The sequence below is a fragment of the Pelobates fuscus genome, chromosome 5 (genome assembly GCF_036172605.1).
Source record: "Pelobates fuscus isolate aPelFus1 chromosome 5, aPelFus1.pri, whole genome shotgun sequence".
NCBI classification, from domain to species: Eukaryota; Metazoa; Chordata; class Amphibia; order Anura; family Pelobatidae; genus Pelobates; species Pelobates fuscus.
Window position 1 is genome coordinate 44461724 of NC_086321.1, and position 21035 is coordinate 44482758.

At 44.6% G+C, this 21035-nt stretch overlaps 1 protein-coding gene across 3 annotated transcripts in view; it reads left to right on the top strand.

Annotated features, from left to right (window-relative positions):
• The first annotated feature begins 8473 nt into the window (after window positions 1-8473).
• FANCG (FA complementation group G) overlaps window positions 8474-21035 on the top strand; it is a 38022-nt gene continuing 25460 nt past the window's right edge. The window contains exons 1-6 of one of the 3 annotated variants that reach the window (XM_063453786.1): window positions 8474-8697; window positions 12462-12547; window positions 13168-13252; window positions 15602-15733; window positions 16555-16751; window positions 20147-20282. In XM_063453786.1, coding sequence (XP_063309856.1) covers window positions 12467-12547; window positions 13168-13252; window positions 15602-15733; window positions 16555-16751; window positions 20147-20282 — 631 coding nt within the window. In that variant the 5' untranslated portion in view covers window positions 8474-8697; window positions 12462-12466. The remainder of the gene's footprint in view (window positions 8698-12461; window positions 12548-13167; window positions 13253-15601; window positions 15734-16554; window positions 16752-20146; window positions 20283-21035) is intronic. The other 2 variants (XM_063453783.1, XM_063453785.1) reach the window with 2 other exon arrangements.

Here is a 21035-nt window from a genome sequence, read left to right on the forward strand (position 1 = left end):
AAAAAATAAAATGTAGTTTTTGTTGGTAACATGGACACTTTAAGATATCTTGATCTTGCAGTGACGAAATGGAAAGAGCAGTAGATCAAACATGCAGTCACAGAATTTTAGATGTACAAAGATCCAGTACTAAAGCTAGGATGGTATAGTCTGAAGTCCTGAATATGTAATTTAATATGTAATTATTTTACTACCAAATCTCTGTAGAAACATGTAGTAGCTACAGGGCCGATCCTCCGCTGGTGCACTTCGCCAGGCTGAGGGGGCGGCGCGGCGATAGAAGCGAGCCAGTACTGGAACTACAGGGCACCTTAGCCCTGTAGTCACTCACCAAACTGGCACTTGTTCATTATTGCAGAAGAGGCACCTGCGTACCCGGATGGCAGGGCCTACTCTGCCAAGATATACTGGTGGGGAGAGAGGCAGCAGACGGCGGCGAGGGAGAAATTATGTCCTTGCTGTTCCTCACTACTCCCTCGCCCTATGCGGAGATGCCAAGAGCCAGAACATGACATCACTCTGTGAGTATGTATGCAAGAATGTGTAAATATGTGAGTGTGTGTGTCTCTGTCAGTGAGTAGGTTTCAAATCAGTAAGAGAGTGTGTCTGTCATTGAGGATGTGTGTCAGTGTGTCTGTCAGTGATTGTGTTTCTCAGTGTCTGATTGCAAAAAGGGATGGAGATTATAGATAGAGGTGGAGTTGTTGCCATAGAAACATGCATGTATAGACTGAACATTTGTAAAGGGGAAGAGTTAGTAAAGGTGGCCAAGCCCACACAGGGGCATCAAAAATAGATTCTGCACCCAGACGTCTGTGACCCTAGGATCAGCCCTGTACATCTAGTTATAGTTTATAGTACAATATACAATTTAACAAGCACACACAATGTCAGGATTGGGGTAGGAACCAAATCACATAGACCCTAAACACAACATAGAAGAGACTATCTCTGTGCCAGTCCTTAGAGTCCTCAGAGTAAAAGCCAAGGTCAAGGAGAAACGGATACAATCCAAATTAGAGGAGTACAGAGGCCAGGATAAACAATAAAAAGGCCACCCTGTGCAGCACTGACCCAGGAAGCACCTCCAGTGGCCGTCTGAGAAGTGACCACTGGAGGTGCCCCTAGGCTTTAATGTAAACACTGCCTTTACTTTGAAAATACAGTGTTTGCATGAAAATGCCTGCAGGGACTGTCTATACTCATCATAAAAACTTAATTGAGCTACATCTTCACCTGAGTGTCCCTTAACCCTCCTCTTTAATTTCATACCCCCCTTTTTTTCATAACTAATGTCTACAGACATTAACTCGAGTATAAGTCGAGTGGGGGTTTTTCAGCACAAAAATACGGTACTTCACTTTATCCAGCACCGGGCAAGACCCTCATCTTACATCATGGGAGCAGCGCCAAGGTCCAATCAAAAGTTTTTCATAGAGAATCCTTTGATTGGTCTATTTAATTGGCTCAGAGTGCATGTGTAGGGTAGGAGGGAGAGAGAGGAGGAAGAGGGGGGAGTGGGAGAAAGATAAAATATGGCATGGGATGAGGAGGGGGAAGAAATCAGGTGGAAGATTATCACGTCTGTTGACTGACAACAGATGTTTTTTATGCAAAGAATTGACATTGGGAGACCAAAACTCCTGTTCTGGGCTGCCAATGTCACATGTGCTGGGGTGTAACTAGACCCTGGCACACAATTAAAAATGACTGTGTATGTGCAGTGTTTCAAGTTGAAACACTGCACATCCAGACTCTTACCACCATAACCACTTCAAATCACTAAAGTGGTCACGGTGATTGGAGAACCCTTTAAGTTGTACTGGATGTGCAAATATATGCAAAAAAAAACAACAATTTACTTTTTAATTTTTTTTTTCTCATTTATAAAAAAAATTTCTCGCACATCTAAGATCTCAATCTATAATATGTATGTGTGCACTTAAAAGGGATTCTTTAGTGTTAGGAATACAACTTTGTATTCCTTACACTATAGTCCCCGCTGGTCTGCCCCTCCTTCGCACCGGTCCCCCCCCCTTCCGGTACATACAAGGATAAAAAATACTTTATTTACTAACCCAATTCCATTGCCAATCTCCCTCAGTGCTGGGTCGGCACTCCGCCTCCTCCAAAGTGAGGAACTTAAGTGCTCTCCTATAGAGATTTCACTAACTCTTGATATCCTCATGCAGAGTGTGAGGATGTCCAGCGTCAGTTAAAAAGGACTCTCCAGTGCCAGGAAAACGGACTGCAGGTCCCCTCTCTCTCCCCCATTCCAATCCCCGGTTGCTGAAGGGGTGAAAACCCCTTCAGTCACTTACCTGAGACCCCTGCTGATGTCCCTTGACGGTGGTTTTGGGTCGCCGCCATTTCTCCTCGTCATTATATCGGCCAGTGGGCTAGACTGATCCCGCCAGCGGAGACCTAATGCGCATGCGCGGCAATGCCGCGCATGCGCATTAGAGCTCTCTATAGGAAAGCATCAAAAATACTTTTCAATGCTTTCCTATGGGGAATTGAGCGACACAGGAGGTCCTCACACAGTGTGAGGACGTCCAGCGACGCTGTAGCACAGGTTTTCTGTGATATGCACCAGGAAGTGTCCTCTAGTGGCTGTCCACTAGAGGTGGAGTTAACCCTACAAGGTAATTATTGCAGTTTATGAAAAACTGCAATAATTACACTTGCAGGGTTAAGGGTAGTGGGAGTTGGCACCCAGACCACTCCAGAAGTAGTCTGGGTGCCTGGAGTGTCCCTTTAAAGGTCCTAGAGTCTGGTAAACTCCTAAAGCTTCTGACAGACAACCACTTGAGGCTGTCTTAGTACTGCAATGTTTTTCACTGTAGGACTAAGAGGACACCCAGACCTCTTCAATGAGCTGAAGTGGTCTGAGTGTGACATGTCATGATTCCCTTTTATTCCAGAAGTTTGGTCCTTTAGGGGTTAAAAAGATACTTTTTGATTACAGTGGGAAAAACACATAGCACATAGAATTACACATTAATTTCCCACCCCCAAGGGCCAATAGAGATTAAATCAGATAAAAAATCTCTGCAGCATTCTATCCAGTCTTATTAGATCCCCTTGACATTAAACAATTTTTAATTTTATCACATGACAGGAGGCTTTAGCCCTTCAGCCCTTTGAGGTAGATAAAATGAATACCAATAAATTGTGTAAAAGTTACATCAATAGGATGCACTTGGAAATCAGAAAATATCTATTACATGTCTCTTTCCTGGCAAAACATTATCCATCTATTGCGGCACCTCCGTCAAGGAGGAGACTGGTTTACCCGCCTGGACTAGTAGACAACGGCAGTCATCCCTCCTTACGATTCCGCTGGAACGGGACACCATGGCAATTCACCTGCCTCCCATTCGAGCTCAGTTCGGCACCACGGTGCTTTACGACAGTTTCTGAAACCAGTGATGGCTCACTTACAGGTTCAAGGCATACGATGCCTGGCTTATCTGGACGACATTCTACACACTGACCAGAATCGCAATCACCTTCTTTCACCGGTACCCATGACGTAAGTAATCCGACAAGAACTTTGATGGTGGCTCGATGGTATACATGCCTGTAATTGTTGGCCGGCGCCTCTACTATCCAAAATCTAACGGAAGGGAGATCCGATTGCTGTATCCTGCTATGCATGGACAAGTTCTCCACAGTTCGTCACATCAACCACTTAGGTGGTATTTGTTCTCAGACACTGATGCACCTCACAAAGGAAATCTTCAACTATTGCCTACCACGCAATCCCACATTGATGGCGGAACATCTTCCAGGGGAAACCTCTCAACACTGGAGGGACAACAATGAATGGCACCTAGCTTCACACATATTGGCAACACTGATCAACCTGAGAGGTCCGCTCAAGATTTTTCGCGACTTTTCGCGTCTAGCACCAACCGCCAACTACCGATTTTCTACAGCCGATTACCAGACCCAGATAGTGCAGCGGTAGATGCATTCCTGCAGGCATGGCTGAACGAAAGGGGCTTGCGCACTTCCTTTGCAATGATCGCGAGAGTGGTTCACCACATAAGATCGCTGGAAGTGGCAAGTCCCCTGGTGAAGCTCTGGTGGCAGAGTCAACCTTGGTCCCCAGATCTCCGTGCACTGTCATACCAAGACCGCTATTAACAGACGATCAGATGATACTCATGGATTCCAGGGGGAATCCTCATTCCATGCTACAAGAAGGACATCTCTCTTTTTAGTCACCTGGAGTCTTTCGGGGGTGTTTGATTCACCGATGACTTATCGTCAACGGCTAGAAATATAATCTGGGACTCATGGGCCCCTAGAACGAGGAAGTGTTACCTCTTGGCTTGGAATTCACGCGTCAATTGGTCAGATTTCGGACATTTGAGCATTCCACGTGGAAGCTTTCTCGTTTTCTCCGGAAGGTGTCACTCTTCGGGTGTCTCGACGTACAAGACAGATTCAACCTCAGTTTTTTTTTATCAATTTTTTCCACCGGAACCCAACTTTACATGGTCCAGACACTGGACGCCTACGTAGGGCTACGCCCAATTACCTCTTCCGACAATTATTGGTGTCCTACGTTAAGCCACATGGGCAAATCTCGGTTACCACCTTGACCCATTGGGTACGATGGCTTTTATCTCTTGCTGGCATTGACCCTTCCTTCAGCACGCACTCGGTTCGGGGTGCGGCGGCCTCTTCCGCCTTCACAGCAGGGGCCTCCATATCAGATATATTGCTCTCGGCAGACTGGTGACGACAACCCATCTTTCGGACGTTTTACTCTTGCCCGTCCTCCATTGCCGCTTTCTCTCTATTACCTCAGCGTTAAAAATGCAAAATATGAAGCCTCCTGTCATGTAATAAAATTTAAGATTATGCTAGCTTTAGTGTACTAATAATCTTAATAATGACAGGAGGCGAGTATTCCCCCCCCCCTCTATTGAATTTCCCTCCCATTCAGGTGGGTTTGCATATAGATAAGTGATGTATGTTATCAATATGGTACTGGTCGTTTTCTTGTGACTCTATTCACTCTAGATGGAAAGTTGGGGTTGTTTTTCATATATAGTTGATATATGTATAGATATTCTATATTAGGTAGCTATAATATGGTACGTATGTTAAATTTAATAGATCACGATAGATTGTGTTAGTACCGAATTATTGCGCACATTTTATGTGAGGGTTACTCATATTTTTCAAGTTTACATTTCATATCACTAAAACACTCTTGGTCTCTATCAGCTTAAAAGACACAGAGATCTTCTACATCAAGCGAACAAGAATATTCCCAGTTTTGAATGAATACAACCGTTTTTCATTGTTCCTGGAATTTCAATTGTCTTCGTTATTCCGTATGGTTCTTCAGTTGATCATGTGACTTGTAAAGCAGAGGCGGCTCTAGACTCAATATGAGGCCCCACTAACAAAAAAGTGTCACATATACACATTGATGCACAGTTTACCTGTGTATGTGCCTGAGAGTGTGTCTGACAGAGAGTATCCTTGTGTGTGAAAATGTATGTCTCTGTGAGCATGTTTGCGTTTTTGTCTGAGACTGAAGTGTGTTGTGTGTATGGCGGGTGATGGTGTGAGGGGGGTGATGGTGAGAGGGAAAGGTGATGTGAGAGAGAGAGCGTGGTGATGGTGAGAGTGAGCGGGGGTGATATGAGAAGGAGGGGGGGTAATGTGAGAGTGAGGGGGGGTTGATGTGAGAGTGAGGGGGGGTTGATGTGAGAGTGAGGGGGGGTTGATGTGAGAGTGAGGGGGGGTTGATGTGAGAGTGAGGGGGGGTTGATGTGAGAGTGAGGGGGGTTGATGTGAGAGTGAGGGGGGTTGATGTGAGAGTGAGGGGGGTTGATGTGAGAGTGAGGGGGGGTTGATGTGAGAGTGAGGGGGGTGATGTGAGAGTGAGGGGGGTGATGTGAGAGTGAGGGGGGTTGATGTGAGAGTGAGGGGGGGTTGATGTGAGAGTGAGGGGGGTGATGTGAGAGTGAGGGGGGTGATGTGAGAGTGAGAAGGAGGGGGGTGATGTGAGAGTGAGAAGGAGGGGGGTGATGTGAGAGTGAGAAGGAGGGGGGTGATGTGAGAGTGAGAAGGAGGGGGGTGATGTGAGAGGGAGGGGGGTGATGTGAGAGTGAGAAGGAGGGGGTGATGTGAGAGTGAGGGGGGTGATGTGAGAGTGAGAAGGAGGGGGTGGTGTGAGAAGGAGGGGGTGATGTGAGAAGGAGGGGGGTTGATGGTGAGGGTGGTGAGGGGGTGAGGCTGAGGGGGGTGAGGCTGAGGGGGGTGAGGGGTGAGACTGAGGGGGGTGATGCTGAGGATGGTGAGGGGGTGATGCTGTGGGTGGTTGGGGTGGGGGGGTGATGCTGAGGGTGGTGAGGGGGGTTATGCTGAGGGTGGTGATGCTGAGGGTGGTGAGGGAGGGTGGGTGATGCTGAGGGTGGTGAGGGACGGTGATGCTGAGGGTGGTGGTGAGGCTGAGGGTGGTGGGGGTGGTGAGGCTGAGGGTGGTGGTGAGGCTGAGGGTGCTGAGGCTTAGGGTGGTGGGGGGTGCTGAGGCTGAGGGTGGTGGGGGTGCTGAGGCTGGTGGGGTGGTGAGGCTGAGGGTGGTGAGGGGGTGAGGCTGAGGGTGGTGGGGAGGGTGGTGAGGCTGAGGGTGGTGGGGGTGGTGAGGCTGGTGGGGTGGTGAGGCTGAGGGTGCTGAGGGTGGTGGGGGGTGCTGAGGCTGAGGGTGGTGGGGGGTGCTGAGGCTTAGGGTGGTGGGGGGTGCTGAGGCTGAGGTGGTGGGGGGTGCTGAGGCTGGTGGGGTGGTGAGGCTGAGGGTGGTGGGGAGGGTGGGGAGGCTGAGGGTATTGGGGAGGGTGGGGAGGCTGAGGGTGGTGGGGGTGGTGGGGGGTGCTGAGGCTGGTGGGGGTGGTGGGGGGTGCTGAGGCTGAGGGTGGTGGGGGGTGCTGAGGGTGGTGAGTCTGAGGGTGGTGGGGAGGGTGGTGAGGCTGAAGATGGTGGGGAGGGTGGTGAGGCTGAAGGTGGTAGGGAGGCTGAGGGTGGTGACTCTGAGGGTGGTGGGGAGGGTGGTGAGGCTGAGGGTGGTAGGGCGGATGAGGGTGGTGGGGAGGGTGGGGAGGCTGAGGGTGGTAGGGAGGGTGAGGAGGCTGGCTGAGGGTGGTAGGGAGGGTGATGGGGAGGGTGGTAGGGAGGCTGAGTGTGGTGGGGGGTGAGAGAGCCTACCTTTAGTCCCTGGTGGTCCAGTGGGCTCCCTGGTGGTCCGGTGGCCACTGCTCCCGGTCTGCAGCTCCGCAGAGCTGCAGACCATGTAATCTCACAAGACCATGAGAGCGTTGCCGTGGTAACCCGCGGCAACGCTCTGATTGGCCGGTTTTCGCGAGACACATGGTCTGCCGCTCTGCTCACTGCGGAGCTGCAGACCGGTGCCTGCAGTGGCTGGCCGGGCAGCCAGGAGGGGCCTCGCACCCGGCGGCATATCGGGCAAGCCGCCGGGTCCCCTCCTGGTGTCAGGTCCTCAGTCAGTGACCGAGGACCTGACACAGTCTGCCCACAGGCGGTTTAGACGGCCCCAGCCAGCGTGAGGCCTTAGGCGGCCGCCTAAACCGCCTAATTAGAGAGCCGCCTGTTGTAAAGTCGCCGTTATCAAGAGGAAGTGACTCAGTGGAAGGCGTATCTTATACTCTCTGCCTGTCTCTGATTGGCTCCTTTTTTTCTCTATATAGAAACATAGAATGTGACGGCAGATAAGAACCATTCGGCTCATCTAGTCTGCCCAGTATTTCGAAATACTTTTAATTAGTCCCTGGCCTTATCTTAAGTCTAGGATAGCCTTATGCCTGCATGCTTAGACTCCCTCACTGTGTTAACCTCTACCACTTCAGCTGGAAGGCTATTCCATGCATCCACTACCCTCTCAGTAAAGTAATACTTCCTGATATTTTTAGATCCTTGCCCCTCTAATTTAAGACTATGTCTTTGCTGCTATGGACTAGTAAAGGAAGATTATGCAAAATACTCGCCTCCGGTCATTATTAAAATTAAGATTATTAGTACACTAAAGCTAGCATAATATTCCATTTTGCGAGGCATCTTTGTTGTAATATCTTTTTGCAAAAACGATGTATGCGATCGTGTATGAATTTTATGTCTGTATATTGTATGTCTTTTTTTTTATGTCTCATATACAAAATCCAACAAAGATTTATAAAAAAAAACATTAGCTAGAAATATTCTCTAAACCACCTATACTGCCTTGAATTTACAATCCCACTTTATTAAACTCTGTACGTTTTATTTTGATTTGGAACTTTAAGACTATAGAGGGCAGCACTTTCATGTTCTGTCTATCAGGATGAGGACATTTTGGGGGGGTCTAGTGACATTATCTGACCAACTCTAGAGACACAGCTGCGGTAACTGCTACCATATTGTAACACGATAGGTCACATGACGCAGTGAGAGCACCAACATGGACGGCATACCCGAAACGTGATGACGCTCGCTGTGCGGGTGTACCAAGATGGAAGGCGAGTTCACCACGGTGCTGTAAAGGGAGCAGATAAAGTCCACCTCCTTGGTCAGTGCGTCAAGCGCAGACGTGTCGTAGAGCCCTTTAACTGTGCGGCGCGGGAACGCCAAGTGCCAAACAGGTGCGCAGGGATTCTGTTCGCGGAAGTATATGGGTCGTGGGTAATATAGTCCTGACTAACCCACCCTGTACCCTATAATATATATTATATACTGACTGACCACACCATGTCACTCTGTGTCCTATAATATATATTATATACTGACTGACCACACCATGTCACTCTGTGTCCTATAATATATATTATATACTGACTGACCACACCATGTCACTCTGTGTCCTATAATATATATTATATACTGACTGACCACACCATGTCACTCTGTGTCCTATAATATATATTATATACTGACTGACCACACCATGTCACTCTGTGTCCTATAATATATATTATATACTGACTGACCACACCATGTCACTCTGTGTCCTATAATATATATTATATACTGACTGACCACACCATGTCACTCTGTGTCCTATAATATATATTATATACTGACTGACCACACCATGTCACTCTGTGTCCTATAATATATATTATATACTGACTGACCACACCATGTCACTCTGTGTCCTATAATATATATTATATACTGACTAACCACACCGTGTCACTCTGTGACCTATAATATATATTATATACTGACTAACCACACCGTGTCACTCTGTGACCTATAATATATATTATATACTGACTAACCACACAGTGTCACTCTGTGACCTATAATATATATTATATACTGACTAACCACACCGTGTCACTCTGTGCCCTATAATATATATTATATACTGACTAACCCACCCTGTACCCTATGATATATATTATATACTGACTGACCACACCATGTCACCCTGTGCCCTATAATATATATTATATACTAACTGACCACACCATGTAACCCTGTGCCCTATAATATATATTATATACTAACTGACCACACCATGTAACCCTGTGCCCTATAATATATATTATATACTGACTGACCACACCACGTCACCCTGTGCCCTATAATATATATTATATACTGACTGACCACACCACGTCACCCTGTGCCCTATAATATATATTATATACTGACTGACCACACCATGTCACCCTGTGCCCTATAATATATATTATATACTGACTGACCACACCATGTCACCCTGTGCCCTATAATATATATTATATACTGACTGACCACACCATGTCACCCTGTGCCCTATAATATATATTATATACTGACTGACCACACCATGTCACCCTGTGCCCTATAATATATATTATATACTGAATAACCACACCATGTCACCCTGTGCCCTATAATATATATTATATACTGACTAACCACACCATGTCACACTGTGCACTATAATATATATTATATACTGACTAACCACACCATGTCACTCTGTGCCCTATAATATCTATTATATACTGACTACACCATGTCACTTTGTGTCCTATAATATATATTATATACTGACTAACCCACCCTGTACCCTATAATATATATTATATACTGACTAACCACACCATGTCACTCTGTGCCCTATAATATATATTATATACTGACTGACCACACCATGTCACACTGTGCACTATAATATATATTATATACTGACTAACCACACCATGTCACTCTGTGCCCTATAATATCTATTATATACTGACTACACCATGTCACTCTGTGTCCTATAATATATTATATACTGACTAACCCACCCTGTACCCTATAATATATATTATATACTGACTGACCACACCATGTCACCCTGTACTCTATAATATATATTATATACTGACTACACCATGTCACTCTGTGTCCTATAATATATTATATACTGACTAACCCACCCTGTGCCCTATAATATATATTATATACTGACTGACCACACCATGTCACCCTGTGCCCTATAATATATATTATATACTGACTGACCACACCATGTCACCCTGTACCCTATAATATATATTATATACTGACTGACCACACCATGTCACCCTGTACCCTATAATATATATTATATACTGACTGACCACACCATGTCACCCTGTGCCCTATAATATATATTATATACTGACTGACCACACCATGTCACCCTGTGCCCTATAATATATATTATATACTGAATAACCACACCATGTCACCCTGTGCCCTATAATATATATTATATACTGACTGACCACACCATGTCACCCTGTGCCCTATAATATATATTATATACTGACTGACCACACCATGTCACCCTGTGCCCTATAATATATATTATATACTGAATAACCACACCATGTCACCCTGTGCCCTATAATATATATTATATACTGAATAACCACACCATGTCACTCTGTCCTATAATATTATATACTGATTAACCACACCATGTCACACTGTGCCCTATAATATATATTATATACTGAATAACCACACCATGTCACTCTGTGCCCTATAATATATATTATATACTGACTAACCACACATGTCACACTGTGCCCTATAATATATATTATATACTGACTAACCACACCATGTCACTCTGTGCCCTATAATATCTATTATATACTGACTACACCATGTCACTGTGTCCTATAATATCTATTATATACTGACTAACCCACCCTGTTCCCTATAATATATTCTATACTGACTAACCCACCCTGTGCCCTATAATATATATTATATACTGACTAACCCACCTTGTGCCCTATAATATATATTATATACTGACTATCCCACCCTGTGCCCTATAATATATATTATATACTGACTAACCCACCCTGTGCCCTATAATATATATTATATACTATAGGACAACCCACCCTGTGTCATATAAAATATTATATACTGACTAACCCACCCTGTGCCTTATAATATATATATTATATACTGCCTGATATTAATGTGTGTCCTGCTATATATCCCAGCTGCTATATACTGCCTGGTATCACTGTGTATCCTGCTATATATCCCAGCTGTAATATATTGCCTGGTATCACTGTATTAATCTGTGTGTCCTGCTATATATCCCAGCTGTTATATACTGCCTGGTATCCCTGTATTAATATGTGTGTCCTGCTATATATCCCAGCTGCTATATACTGCCTGGTATCACTGTGTATCCTGCTATATATCCCAGCTGTAATATATTGCCTGGTATCACTGTATTAATTTGTGTATCCTGTTATATATATCACAGCTGTTACTGCCTGGTATCACTGTATTAATCTGTGTGTCCTGCTATATATCCCAGCTGTTATCTACTGCCTGGGATCACTATCAATCTGTGTCCTGCTATATTCTGGCTTTTATATAGTGCATGGTATCACTCTTTATTCTGCGCACTGCCCTATGTTTCAGCTTTTGTGTCTGGTTCAATCCTATCTATATTACTCACTGTATCCGGCCATATATGTATTTCAGCTCGTTTTTATGGCCTGGTAGCCTACTCTTTGTCCCCCTCCCAGGCATGCAGGCGGCATATACTGTCTGTATCATCCTCTGTGTCTTAATCCCTTTATGTTCTCTGCCATACTTCTGATATATCCTACGTGGTACTTCTCACTGTATGCTCACTGTCCACTGCCATTACTCAAAAGCTGGCTTGTACCATAGACGCTGTATTAGTCACCATGCTCTGCCATGCTGCTGACCTATCATTGCCTTGTATATCTATCCATGTATTATTCTTGCTCTAACTTACTGTTGGCATATACTGCCTTGTACCCACCCTCATTATATTACACACTGTACTCGTATACAGCCGGTTACAGTCCTCTCTATAACTCACTGTAGTCTGCCGTGAGTCTGGCACAAACTCACTTTGACTAACACTTTACCAATTGTTTAAATACCAGTAAGAATCACGTGATTCCTTGTTATTGCAGGGGACATGGCACTATCAACAACCTGGGACCGGTGTCTGCATCTCTGGATAAGTGAAAACAATAGCATAATTGCCGCTTGGAAACTGGTAATATCTGTCTTGTTTCTTTAAAGTACTGGGTAAAGATTCCACTATAGATCCTGTTTTTAAAGATAGGATGATCTGTCCACATGTCCACCAATTATCTTATGAGATGAAATTGTAGGGTATATATTTTTGTACACTGATCACTTATGATCTAATTGAGACCTTTTTTACGCAAACTCCTCACTAAACTTGGCAACTTTTAGTAGCGCTATCAAAACTGTACATTTTTTTGCACAGGTGCAGGCATTAAATGCCTGCTTCCCCTGCTTGTTGTCTTTTAACTTGTACGTCAATTTGTTTCAAATATCCAACTTGTCTTCTTGCATTTGCTTGTCTGTAAGTGCACTAGTGTTGCAAAGCCCAGCAGAATACGTTGATTCTTTAAAAGTTGCAATTAATAGAATAATAATGTGTGACTGAGGTTACTTATGGAGTGGGGTTATTTGTTGTAACAAAGGAAGGGCTGGCTTGTACCCAGGCTCAATAACCTTAATCGCCCCTTTGTGAGAGCCAGTATTGGCATGTATAAAGTGTGCCTTCTGGAAAATCCTTTGTTTGTCCATATTTGATTCATGTCCCCGTCAGGTCTGGTCTCTTTTTAATTTAGTTTTGTTTTGCAGATTGTACGAAACAAAGACGCCAACATATTAACTGACAAACAGAAGTGCTATCATCTCATGGACCAACTATTCCGGAAAATGAAAGGTACAACATGTCTCGCTAACCGAGGTCTGTTACATGTACGTGGCTTATGAAAAATGTGATTTCACTATAGCTTGATGGAATTTTTGTCAATAATCTTGATCTGAACCAACAAACACAACTTAATATTACAGTGCGGAGATTCAATTGACAAAGTGATATTTAAAACCGCACTGTCATGCCGAACTTGCCTTTCCCCAATCGATTCCTCTTCTCTTCCTCGCTCAGAATCTGTTCTTCATTTCTTCCTGTCTGCTCTAGTTTTCGTTGAAATCATAAGACAAAGTAGGGACTAGTTTGTCTTATGGAGGTTTCCAACGCATGTCCTGCTTTGACCAGCAGAGGAACAAAGTGTGATCCGTTTCCTGTGGTCAAAGCAATTTTCCCACAATTCTCACCTTTCCTCCGTGATTTGGGATGCTTCCTGTCAGTATTCCCGAACATCCTGTCATTTAGATAGGACGCCGGCAAAACTACTGAATTGCGTCCTAACAGAATGAGAACAGTTTGTTCATTCATGTTAGGATACAATTCGGGACTTTATTCGGATCGGAATTTCATTCCAATGAATGAAATTCTGATTCGTGCCGCGACTGCATCTTGCAGCCGCTTAGTAGATAGCTCCCTAATTCCCACGGTATTAGGGAGCTATCTACCAAAAGGCTGAAAGACTTAAATTGGACCTTTAGCCAAATTTACTAATATGAAGTAAAGATTACTTGGTATTGGTAAATTCTGCCCCTACTCGCGATCTAATGAGTAGGGGCAGAATTTACGAATACCAAGTAATCGTGGTCTATTAAACATTGAGTCTGCCTGTGGCTGTGCCGTGCGAGTGGGTGCTATTAAACTGAAGGGGGGACCTTCCATCATCCCCATGGCCCCCACCCATGATCGGCGGGTGGGGGCCCTAAATTACAATAAGGGGAGATATATTGTCTGACCCCCACCCAAAATAATCCATCTTCACCCATAAAGACCACGGCGCAGACTGACCTCCGCAGGGCAGGGAAAGGCTTATAAAGCCTTCCCATGCCCTGCAATTAGGCTCTGATTGGTTGGTTTAAGCCAACCAATCTGAGTGCTCTGACAGGTAAGTCTCTACATTTACCTGTTGTAACGGATCACCTGGCACCCCGACTGGGTACATCTGTTAACGGATGCTTCCTAGCTGACGCCAAGGACTATAAGCACTGCACCGGACACCACAACCACCGCAGACTCCACTACCGCTGTAGCTTAACTGGAATCTCACCGTCTTCCTTCCGCCCCGGATCAACCTCTGACATCCAGGACCGTGTGGGAGAGACCTCTCCTTCAGGAGAGTGTAACAGGAACAGCTCTTAAAAGAGCTAAGTGATTAGAGCCCAGGGGAGTATACAAATTATAGCAATCCCCAGTGTGATTTATAGCAGTTCCTCTCCAATCACGAGACAAGACTACATGTTGAGGGTCAAACAGGAACAGAAAGTTTAATGGCACACTGTTCTTTTATACAGGTTTTACAGCCAAGGTGACACCCAGGTGTACCAAATACAAAACATACAAACCAATAGAGGTTTACATTCAGACACTCCCATACAGTGTACACAAACCCTCCCCTCTGCCTGTGATACAATTAACGAAGACAATGGACTAACTCAATTAACTCTAAGCAGAAAAAAACATACATTTTTACAAACTCCAAAATACAACATATATCCACTGATAGCCCCAATCTGGGTGAACAACATATCCAAAAATCACCCAGATCGGTTCAGGGTTTCCTGAAAGTCTAATTTTTGCCCCACCATGCACATGGTCTCATGCCCAAAACAGTTCCATACACTCAACGGCAAAACACTGCAGGACCGTTTAAGATGGCCGCCGCCCCATGTTTGAATTTGTACCAGTTAAAAGTCCAAGGAGCAGAAACAGTACTTTTGAACATGGGTTATCACAGGGCCCATAGCCCCAGGGTAGGAGGCTGGCAAACCGGCCCCTCCAAAAACCAGTGGCGAAGTTGCTTTCGTCACACCTGTCACAGAACTCTGAAATCCAACCAATCAGAGTGCTCTGTCATTTTACACAGCGTGGGAAAGTTCTTTGGAATTTTCCCATTCTGTGTAATTTGACTCCTAACATTCTGGTTGGTTACATTATAAATTGAAAGTCACAGTGGTGCAAATGACTGGCGTCTGGGTTCCTGACCTGAACTCTGCATATTCTACTTATTCTTATATGTGTAGACTGCGTTTTAGAGCCCTGCGTCTAGAAAGATGTACACCACCTTCTTAAGCTTGCATTACAATTTCACAACTTTCACTAACTTTGTCTGTATACGGATTAATGTTGTGCATTTTGTGCCCTCAGATTTGCACCCTGTCAAACAGCTCACATCACTGGAACTAACAGTTGCTTACAATCTGGTAATTATGCACTTGAATGTGGAACTATGTGCAAAGGAAGAGCATAACCAACTAATAGGAGGTGTGCTAGCTAGAGGTGAGTTTTATTTTCATGCCTTTACCCTTCCTGTCTTCTCTTACACCGCTCACACTTATTACAGAAAAAACAGTCACAATTGTAAGTTGGGAGCAATCTGCCATAGCAGATTTTATCAGCTTTATTGTTTGTGTGGGACAGAATAGTTGTCAGGCTTGACAATAGATCACTGGCCACTCGTAAATAACCATATATGCTGTATCTTGCAATGGGCAGCCGGTGAGTGCCTGGTTGGTGTGACACAGTGGACATAGTGTTGTCTAACTTGCAGTAACAAGAGAATATAAGAAGTTAAGGAGAGCATATTGCAAGTCTGAAAATGTCACTGAGGAAGTAGTGTATTGAAGGGCACTGTTGACAAGGAGGAAGTGTGGAGAGTCCTTTCATAAAGGAAGCCTATAGAGGGGGTTAAGCAGGCACAGAGGAAGTGTGTAGATAGGTGATGATGGTATCGAGGAAGGAAAACAAATTGGCTAAAATAAACTCTGTAAAACCTCTCAATAAGTCTCCTCCCAGAATGAAAGTCTATTTTTTGCACTGCAGAAGGCAGACATTTACTTTATTCATGAATTTTCTTAAAATGAGAAGAAAAAAAATTAAAATGACCCAGAAGCAATCTTCAGATAAGTAATATTTAATCAATAAGTCTACATGAAACAGCGTTTGTTTATCCATGTTATTGGTTTGCTGGCCAATTAACTTGTCTTTAATAAATAAATACTAGCTCTTCATGTTTTAAGCATGTATGCAACATATTGTTTTAGAGAACTGACCACCTTCCATTGAGTGTTAATTTGCAAATGTGCGAATGTTTCACACAGTATTGGAAGCCCACCATCTTGATTGCAGCAAGGATGGCTCCTTTTCCCGTTTCTGGAACACTGCTCTGTCTGCTAACTGTTTGTTGGAGCATGCCAACATCATCCAAAGTTTGGCTGGATTGCAGGCGTTAATCTGGTGGACACAGAAAAAATTTCAGGAGGTGCTGAACTTGTTTCAATCGAAAGCTACATTTCCGGTAAGAAAAGTCACTGATTGCACAATGCAACAATCTGCTCTTCTTGGTTTATGGTGCATTGTGGTTTCCACCCAATTGTTGTGTCCCGTGATGTAGAGACATCTGGCAAAAATGTCATCCCCGCCGCCCCCCCCAAAAAAAGCACACTGTAACGGAATGCAGTATAGTAGCATACGATATCCGTTGGTATATCCAGGAAATCCACAGTCAGAATAGAAAGCAAGGCAATATTCCCCAATCCTCCCAATAACCGGACGAAACACAGTTTGGGAGTCAACTAAAATCGGTTTATTCACAAGCAGCGTATTTATGCAGTTCCCCATGCAAGGGGTTTCCATACAGATAATCCAGGGGATTTCTCCCAACATGCATCGTGACTTTCCCAACAGGCATTGCTGCACGAGAAGGATACTCCCACCAAAATGGACGATTAAGTGGATTATCCCCTCGTGCAGCAAAACCGACAATTGACATTAAAATACATAATTCACATAATATTCGGTACTTTGGAATAACCGAACGTTCGGTAGATAGCTGGGGTCGGAGCGCACATTTTGTGAGAATACCGCTCTGATCCCAGCTGAATTAACCGAACGCCGCACATAATACAGTTAAACATTAAAGTGGGTTTAAAAGTACCGAATAAGTACGGGACACATAATGTACCGAACGCGGAACTCCCGAACGCTCTGGAAGTCCAGCGGTGTTCGGATCATTGAGTAGCCGTTTTCAGTTCCAGGCTCTCGACGACCGAACACCGCTGCAGAGACAAAGGATCCAAGATGGCCGACCGCCGCATGGTCGGTAGTCGAACGACGGCCACCTAGGAGAGCCCTTAATTACCGATTGCAACAATGTTGCAATCGGTTAATTGGTGCCACACGACCTGTGAATGTGTGGTCTACCTGGGGAGTCCACATTCGCACGGCGAACGGCCAAGATAGCCGTGTTTCGTCGTACGAATGCTTTGTATGCTGGCAGCAGACGGCTGCCAGCATGCGAACGGCCATAAGACAAGACATATACATTTAACGTTACACAGTATACCTTCAGCCTACGGACAACCTGTAATGAATATAGTTCAGAAGTGGCTAGGTTTGCCACAATGCTCCCCCAGAACCAAGCCGGCATACACAGTCTGATCCCAACGGATCGGCTTGGGGATGTCCGGGAGAGTACTCACAGATCACTTCTCGAGTTCAGTCTGTCTGGATAACCCGTCAGCGTTACTGTTTTGTTTTCCTGGCCGGTAATGGATAGTAAAGTCAAAGGGCTGCAGCGCCAAGCTCCAGCGCAGCAGCCTGGCATTGTCTCCAGACACACGGTTTAGCCACACTAACGGGTTGTGATCTGTGAGTAAGGAAAAAGGTTGTCCGTACAAATATGGCTGTAACTTTTTAAGGGCCCACACCACGGCCAGGCATTCTTTCTCGATGGCGGCGTAGCTCACTTCCCGGGGTAGCAACTTGCGGCTTAAATAGGCTACGGGGTGTTCTCCGCCATCGGCTCCCACTTGGCTCAGTACTGCCCCCAATCCAAACATTGAAGCGTCTGTGTGAACAAGAAATCTTTTAGTTGGATCAGGAGCAGTTAACACAGGAGCATTAGTGAGAGCTGTCTTGAGTCGTTGGAATGCCTGCTCACACTCTGGGGCCCAGACAACCAGTCGGGGAAGGTTCTTTTTCGTCAGGTCCGTTAGGGGTTTGGCCAGGGTGCTATAGTCGGGGACAAACTTCCTGTAATAGCCGGCCGTCCCTAAGAACGCCAGCACCTGGGTCTTAGTTCTGGGGGTAGGCCACTTGGCTACGGCCTCAATCTTGGCTGGCTCAGGCCTCTGCTGCCCACACCCTACACGGTGGCCCAGATACTGCACCTCGGCCATACCTATGTGGCACTTGCTAGGTTTTAGCGTTAACCCAGCCTCCCCAATGCGATCTAGGATCGCCCCTGTAACGGAATGCAGTATAGTAGCATACGATATCCGTTGGTATATCCAGGAAATCCACAGTCAGAATAGAAAGCAAGGCAATATTCCCCAATCCTCCCAATAACCGGACGAAACACAGTTTGGGAGTCAACTAAAATCGGTTTATTCACAAGCAGCGTATTTATGCAGTTCCCCATGCAAGGGGTTTCCATACAGATAATCCAGGGGATTTCTCCCAACATGCATCGTGACTTTCCCAACAGGCATTGCTGCACGAGAAGGATACTCCCACCAAAATGGACGATTAAGTGGATTATCCCCTCGTGCAGCAAAACCGACAATTGACATTAAAATACATAATTCACATAATATTCGGTACTTTGGAATAACCGAACGTTCGGTAGATAGCTGGGGTCGGAGCGCACATTTTGTGAGAATACCGCTCTGATCCCAGCTGAATTAACCGAACGCCGCACATAATACAGTTAAACATTAAAGTGGGTTTAAAAGTACCGAATAAGTACGGGACACATAATGTACCGAACGCGGAACTCCCGAACGCTCTGGAAGTCCAGCGGTGTTCGGATCATTGAGTAGCCGTTTTCAGTTCCAGGCTCTCGACGACCGAACACCGCTGCAGAGACAAAGGATCCAAGATGGCCGACCGCCGCATGGTCGGTAGTCGAACGACGGCCACCTAGGAGAGCCCTTAATTACCGATTGCAACAATGTTGCAATCGGTTAATTGGTGCCACACGACCTGTGAATGTGTGGTCTACCTGGGGAGTCCACATTCGCACGGCGAACGGCCAAGATAGCCGTGTTTCGTCGTACGAATGCTTTGTATGCTGGCAGCAGACGGCTGCCAGCATGCGAACGGCCATAAGACAAGACATATACATTTAACGTTACACAGTATACCTTCAGCCTACGGACAACCTGTAATGAATATAGTTCAGAAGTGGCTAGGTTTGCTACACACACTATTAGGGGTGGATAATACAAACGAGATTGTATTGGTCCAGAATACCGAAGTACTATTCATGTTGGGCCCAATAACTCTTTCTGCTTGTTTGAATTTATGCTGGTACCTGTGTTGGAACGATATGTCAGATAGGTAATGTTTATTACTATTCCTTATACGGACGTAGACGTCGACCTAGAACTACTCAACCGACAAAATCAAAAATAAAGAGTCAAAAAAGTCATCCAAATTCCTATTAAGCAACTGATTGACCAATCGAAGTGAAGCACAGGGTTCTGATAGAGAATCTTTTGGCATCACTACTCTCTGTAGGAAAGGATAACTTCTCACTCCAAGGTTTAATTAAATCTTCTGCTTGTCCACTCCACTAAAGTACCTTGTCTCCCTCCTCCATTGCACGTGAAGCATACTAAATAAAAAGTCACTTTAAGGATATCTACTGTATGATTGCCAACAGCCATTCTAATTTGTCATTTTGTTTAGATTACTGACCAGTTTATCCTGACCATTGTACTCAAATCTTGGGAGATACCTGATGAAGAGAATAAGAATATTAACAAAGTGTTCAAACCTTCCTTAATTAAAGATATTGTTTATGCAGCTGTATCTTTTCAACAAGGTAACTCCAATTGCTTACTCATATGCCTTCTGTATAATGGAGTATCAGACCTTTCACCCAACACCAGGTTATCAGTACTCCAACTAGTCTAGCTTTTTTTTTTTATTTTATTTTTAAAAATGTATTTATTTTTACGTTATTCTGTTTTTCTTATAAATTTATAGTAAGCCTTTAGCTCTTGCCATAACATTTATGTAATTTAATTCTGGTCTTGGCAGCACAGGACACATTTAAATTAGAGAAGGGGAAAACGTTACAGTAAGAGAGTTTTATCAAAGTGTTATAGGCAGTTTCTGATTCAATGCTTTCGTATGGGAAAGCCGTAATGCACGCACGAGATGACCAGCAGCAAGGGACCTTCACATTCGAAAGAGGTAAGTTAAAGGATTATTAACCCTTTATTTGCCATGGCTCGGGAAGTGGAAATTAAGTTATAGGAGAGGCACAGTGTAGGGTTGGGAATATGCTATAGTGTTCCTTTAAATATCATTTTTGAATGCACACCATTTTTATTTATTTATTTTTTGTAGATTTTGTTTTTGTTGTGCAGGTGAGTTCAAAACCTTGTCAAACACCACAACAGCATACATGCATATATACATGCTAAACAATGGCATAGAAAATCGCACATTTTTGTTTTGTGTTAGAAACTGGCTTAACCTATCCGACACGTCTCAGAGGTGAGTAGTTTGGATATCAAGAGTAGTGAGACGTGAGTACGGTTCAATAGTGAGTTGATTTAAGTAAAGCATG